This window comes from Alexandromys fortis, unplaced genomic scaffold, assembly GCF_014885135.2.
Source record: "Alexandromys fortis isolate MF-2015 unplaced genomic scaffold, M_Fortis_MF-2015_v1.1 scaffold_13, whole genome shotgun sequence".
NCBI classification, from domain to species: Eukaryota; Metazoa; Chordata; class Mammalia; order Rodentia; family Cricetidae; genus Alexandromys; species Alexandromys fortis.
Window position 1 is genome coordinate 4,562,662 of NW_026067908.1, and position 5,881 is coordinate 4,568,542.

The window sequence follows — 5,881 nt, forward strand, 5'->3', positions numbered from 1 at the left end:
AGAGAGAGAGAGAGAGAGAGAGAGAGAGAGAGAGACAGAGACAGAGAGACACACACAGAGAGAGAGAGAGAGAGAGAGAGAGAGAGAGAGAGAGAGAGAGAGAGCACACAAATGTGGGCCGTGGTTCCCGTGGTTCTGCACACATAGAAACAGAGGTTATCGTGTGGTACCAGCTGCTGTAAATCCCTCCAGGGAAATAAGCCTTTGAGTATTATTTCAGGTGCTCATTACAGGGTCTGAACACAGTGGCCACTTTAATCTCTGTTAAGGGAATGAACAGGGAGGAAAAACCCTTGATATACAAACTACTGCAGGGATGTTTTAATTCTGAAATGAAGAAGGAGAATCTACAGGAGAACTCAAAAACTTACTAGTTCCGGAATAAGCATAAGAAAATTAGCATATTGTCTATGTGTCTGTAATATTTTAGCCATAAAATATAATAAAAGTGTATTATTAACAAGAGCGTTATAAAATGCCTAGGAATAAATGCATCTAGAAATGTTGCTGGGTATGGTCACCCTTGTTTATAATCCTAGCACTGCTTAGAAGGCTGAGGCGGGAAGATTGCTTCAAATCTAAGATCAGCCTAAGTAACCCAGTAAAACCATGTGTTAGAAAACGAAACACACACACAAATATAAAAAAAATATTTTTTTATAGAAAAATAAAAGGGAGGTGGTTGGTGGTGGCACTCATCTTTAATCCCAGCACTTGGGAGGCAGAGGCAGGTGGATCTTTGTGAGTTCAAGGCCAGCCTGGTCTACAGAGCAAGTTCCAGCAGAGAAACCCTGTCTTGAAAAACAAACAAAAAAAAAAACAAAACAAAAAAAAAGGAAAGAAAAGGACCAGGACATGGTGACACATAAAGAGGCAGAAGGTTATTGTGGTTAGAATAGTACATGCTCCCTGCCTCTTTTTGATTAGGTTCTCATTATGTAGCCTAGGTTGTCCTAGAACTCATACCCCCCTCCGCAGGCTGGCCTTGAACCTCCTGCCTCTGCAGGATTACCTCATACTTGCCATCACACCCACTTTCCACCTCCACCCCACTGGATTCAGAGTGACTCTGTATATCCCTGACTGTTTTGGAACCTGCGTATATAGACCAGGCTGGCCTAGAACTCACAGAGATCCATCTGCCTCTACCTTTTGAGGGACAGAATTAAAGGATTACACTACCACGCCAGCCATCACATCTGTTTCTAAAACTATGTGTGGGGAAAAAAGATAGAATTCATACCAGCTGTGATTTTTTTCTTTATATGGCAAAATTAGAAATGACTTGAATTTTCTTCTTCTTCCTTATCAATATTTGTTAATTTTTCTATAATGAATATATTTCTTCTCTAAAGAAAAAGATTTCAAAAAAATTAATTCTGCTGCGTTGGGCTTCCCTTTTTAAAGTGAATTTTTTTTGCATTGGTTTATTTTATTTGGATGGGTGTTTTTGCCTATATGCATGTCTTTGTACTGTGTGCATGCTTGGTGCCCATGGGGGCCAGAAGAGAGTGTTGGAGTCCCTGAAGCTGGAGTTACAAATGATTGTGAGCCACTATGTGGTTGCTAGGAATTGAACCTGGGTCATCTGGAAGAACAGCCACCTTTTAACCACTGTCCACCTCTCCACACTCTGGTTTTCTTTCTTTTTTTTTTTTTAGAAATTTTATTTACCGTTAGTGTCTGTGCATGATCTAGGAGAGGGGTGTGTGTGCCACGACACCCCTGTGGAGGTCAGAGGACACCTGTGGAGCCTGTTCCTCCTCCTACCTTCGTATTAGGCTCTGGTCATCAGCAACACTGAGCCACCTCCCCAGCCCCTGCTTTTCTTTAGAGCTGGATGTACATGCCGCTGTCTCCTCTCATTGTCTGTGCTGCCAGCGGCGTCTGTGTCTCTGTGCTCCGTTTATTGGATGGTTTAGTCAGGGCAGAAGACTGCCAGCCTGTGCTCTGATCCCTCGCTGCCCTCATCCTGGTGCCTACAGCAGCGTTGGGGGCCACAAACGTTTAGGAGTGGGGATGAAGTGAGAAACGCAGAGGACGGAGAAGAGAAACCTGCCCGCTGTGACGTTTTCTGTGTTAGGCAATTGCATTCCCAAGATCCCAAATTAAGAGGCAAATATTATTTATATAATACCTTATACTAAGACAGAAATTGAGCTTTCAAAGAAAATTTTGGTTTCAGAATCACTTTAAGTTTTGATTGTGGGGAACCAAAATTAGGAGTTAAGGAACTGACTTTGGATCAAAGACTGGCGTGCGTACATTTAGACAGGCCAGAAGGAATCTCAAACCGCTGAGGCAAACCAAGGCGCTCTCACCAGAGGATGCTGCGATGCCTTTGACCCCTTGTTTTCTCAGAGTTGACAGATGGGAGAATTATTGCCCTACTTTCCTGAGTAAAGAGCCTACGGGAGTCTGGGGATTCCGCCGCCCTGGCTGCTCACATGTACCTGTTAAAATATTGATTTAAAGCCAGAGGAAGAGACGTAAGGTAACTCCCTTTGTTACTTCTGTTTGCAGGAAGGGGAGCAGTTCGTGAAGAAAATCGGTGGTATTTTTGCCTTCAAAGTCAAGGATGGCCCAGGTGGCAAAGAAGCCACTTGGGTGGTGGACGTGAAGAACGGCAGAGGGTCGGTGCTTCCCAACTCAGGTCAGTGCCATAGAGACTTCACTTAGAGCCGTGACGAGTTCACAGGAACTTTCAGCAGGGGAAATTAGAGTCTGCTTTGGTGTCCCCACAAAGGCCTGCGGTAGAGGTTACAAATCCTTGGGAAGAGATGTAGGTTCAGACCCTCTGCAAAGTTGGGGGACTCCACATAAGAGATTCTAGTCTTTGACTGGATGTAGACACGTCTGGCTTGATCATCACTTCAGTTTTGACCTTGGTCTAGTTATTTAACCTCTCTGAGTGTATTAGTAGGGCTTCTATTGCTGTGATGAAATGCAGTGACCAAAAGCAACTTGGGGAGGGAAGTTTATTTCACTAACAGTTCATATAAAGCAGTGAGAGCAGGAACTCAAGCAGGGCAGGAACCAAGAGGCAGGAGCTGATCCAGAGGCCATGGAGGAGGCCCACTTACTGGCTTGCTCCCTATAGTCGCTCAGTCTGCTTTCTTATAGAATCCAGGACCACCAGCCCAGGGATGGCCACACCCACAATGGGCTGTGCCCTCCTCCATCCATCACTGATTAAGAAAATGCCCCACAGGCTTGCCCGCAACCTCATCTCTTAGAGCCATTTTCTTTATCAGCTTCCCTCTTTTCAGATGACTAGCCTGTGTCAGATTGATTTAAATTAGCCAGCGTGCCAGGCTTCAGTTTTCTTACCTGTAAACGGCCATAAACATTGCCTGCTTTGGAGGGCATGTGGGACTGGAGAGCCTTCTCTCTTGATTAGCTTGAGGTCACATTGCCCGTTGCGTGGTGGATGGTCTCAAGAGAGCCGGCCATGTTCACTAGCTCTGCTTCCTCTCATCCAGTTCATTCTTGAACCCATTCCATCTAGCTTTTGTCCTGATCTCTCCCAGATTTGTTCTTGCTAAGGTCCCCAGTGATTGCCGCCATGCTGGATACAGTTGTTAATTCCAGCCTTCATGTCACATGTTCAAGGTTTTTTGTTCTTTGTTTTTTACTGGCTGCTCATCTTGGCCTCTCTTGGTAATTTCTCCATCTCCTAAGTTCTAGGCATCGGAGTGTTGCAAGGCTTAGTTCTGGTTCATTCACTCCCTGGAGATCTCATGTAGCCTCGTGTTCTGAAAACAAGTGCTGATGACTCCCAGGTTTATGTGTTGAGCATGGACCCACACTGAATCCAGAGGTGTCTGCGTAGTTGTCTAGTTGACAGCCGTGCATGGACACCTGTCTTAGGGCATTGTCTGCTGCTATAACAAAATACCACAGACGGGGTAAGTTGTAAACAGTAAGTTTAGTTGGCTCCCTTTTTGGAGGCCGGAGCTCCACATGGAACAGCTGCATCTGGGAAGAGGCTTTCTTACTGTGGTCTGCTGCAGTGGAAGGTCACAGGAAGTGGGCTAAACAGGAGGGAAGGGTGGGAGCTGAACTCCGTCCTTGTCCAGGAGCCTACTCCTGAGGTAATGGACTCTATCTGTTGCTGAGGGCAGAGACTTCATGACCCTCAGCCCCTTTAAAAGGCTTTACCACTTAGTACTGTTACATTAGACACTAGATTTTAGTGTGTTCTAGAGAGCACATTAAACCATGTCAGCACCTAACAGGTACCTTAAAGGTTTGTGTGTGTGACAGAACTCTGGGCTCCTACTCCCCTCACAGCATGTACTCCTGTGGTCTGCCTTCTTCTCAGTAAGCTGTGTTTTCATAGTTCTTAGTCCAAAAGCTGTGAGGTCATCCTTGGCCCCTCTTCTTATACTTCATAATCCTGTTTTCTACCACGTCCCGCTGGATCTGAGCTTTGTGTTCCTGTCCTTGCCCCTCACAGTTCTTCACGCAGCAGCCGAGTCGGATTTGTATCCTTCTCTGCTCAAAGCCAGCCTTCAACTCCACACAAAATCAGAGTTTCTGTGACGACACCAGACAATCTGGCCGGTTTACCTTGCTGTGTTCTCCCTCACTGGCCTTAGTAACCAGCCTCCTGTTATAACTTGAGCATGGGGTGTTCTGATTGGGTTTCTCTGTCTGTCCTGTCCGCCTGTGATGTCTTCCCCAGAGAGCTTCAAGGCCTCATCTTTGCCCAAAAGTTCCCTTCTCAGCAAGTGCTTTCCTGTCTACACTTATTTTCTCGAGAGTGCTCATCACTCTCATTCGCTGCTGCTCTCCCTCCCCAGAGTCGGCAAAGTAATCACTCAAGTAGACTTTTCTGTCTGAGGGAATAAAACTTAATGCCCTGGGGCCCGCGAAAGGGACACACACACACTTTAGGGTCTCTCTATCATCTCTTTATTTCTTTTCTTACCTCCATCCAAATGTATTCCTTCTGTGTGCTCTTAACTTCCCTTATAGCCTGTGTACCCCAGCAAAATCTTTCAAGCACTATAAAATTACAGTGTGGTTGCATTCTAATTTTCAAGTGAATGATTCCAATGAATTCAAGCAAAAATATACAATGAACATCGTGTTTCCCATATCCTTACTTGATTAAACATTTTACCTATTACAGTGAAAAGCAAATTATTCTCAAGAACCCACATACATTCATGTCCAAACAACTTGTTATAGATTAACAGAGTGTGTGCAAGCAAAGTCTTTTTCCCAGCCAGTTCTTTTACTGGCGGCTGAATTTTGTAGTTACAAGGGAAGGATCTATTGCTTTATTATTTATCTTGAAAGGTAATCTTATCAAAAACCTTAAAAGAATCACAAATCTAAACTTTTTTCAAGACAAGGTTTCTCTGTAGCTTTGGAGCCTGTCCTGGAAGTTGCTCTATAGACCAGGCTGGCCTCGAACTCACAGAGATCCTCCTGAGTACTAGGATTAAAGATGTGCGCCACCACCGCCCGGCTGGCTCACAGTTTTTAAGGGCAGCTGGCTCATACTTGATGAGGGAAAATATCGTGGCAGGAGATCATGATAGACAAAAGCTGCTCACTGCATGTCAGCCAGGAATCAGAGAGCAGGAAGGCAGCAGGTCATACTGTACCCTCAGAGACACGCCCATGGCAAATGACTTTCTTTTTTTTTTTTTTAACTTTTCACTTTTTTTCTAAATAAAAGGGAAGCATCTTAACTCTAACAAAATAAAACAGTATACAATAAGAACAGGTATCAACTAAGAATTACATTCACAATGTCCAGTCCATTTGTACTTGAAAATTTTTTTTCCATAATTTTTTTTATTGAAAAAAAAATTTCCGCCTCCTCCCTACCTCCCATTTCCCTCCCCGTCTCCCTTTTCCCTTCCCC

The 5,881-nt window shown here is 44.6% G+C and overlaps 1 protein-coding gene across 2 annotated transcripts in view; it reads left to right on the forward strand.

The window, feature by feature from the left end:
- Positions 1-5,881, forward strand: part of Scp2 (sterol carrier protein 2) — a 77,209-nt gene that overhangs the window by 62,622 nt on the left and 8,706 nt on the right. For both annotated transcript variants that reach the window (XM_050136288.1, XM_050136289.1), the window contains one exon: positions 2,524-2,653. In XM_050136288.1, the coding sequence (XP_049992245.1) occupies positions 2,524-2,653 (130 nt within the window). The remainder of the gene's footprint in view (positions 1-2,523; positions 2,654-5,881) is intronic.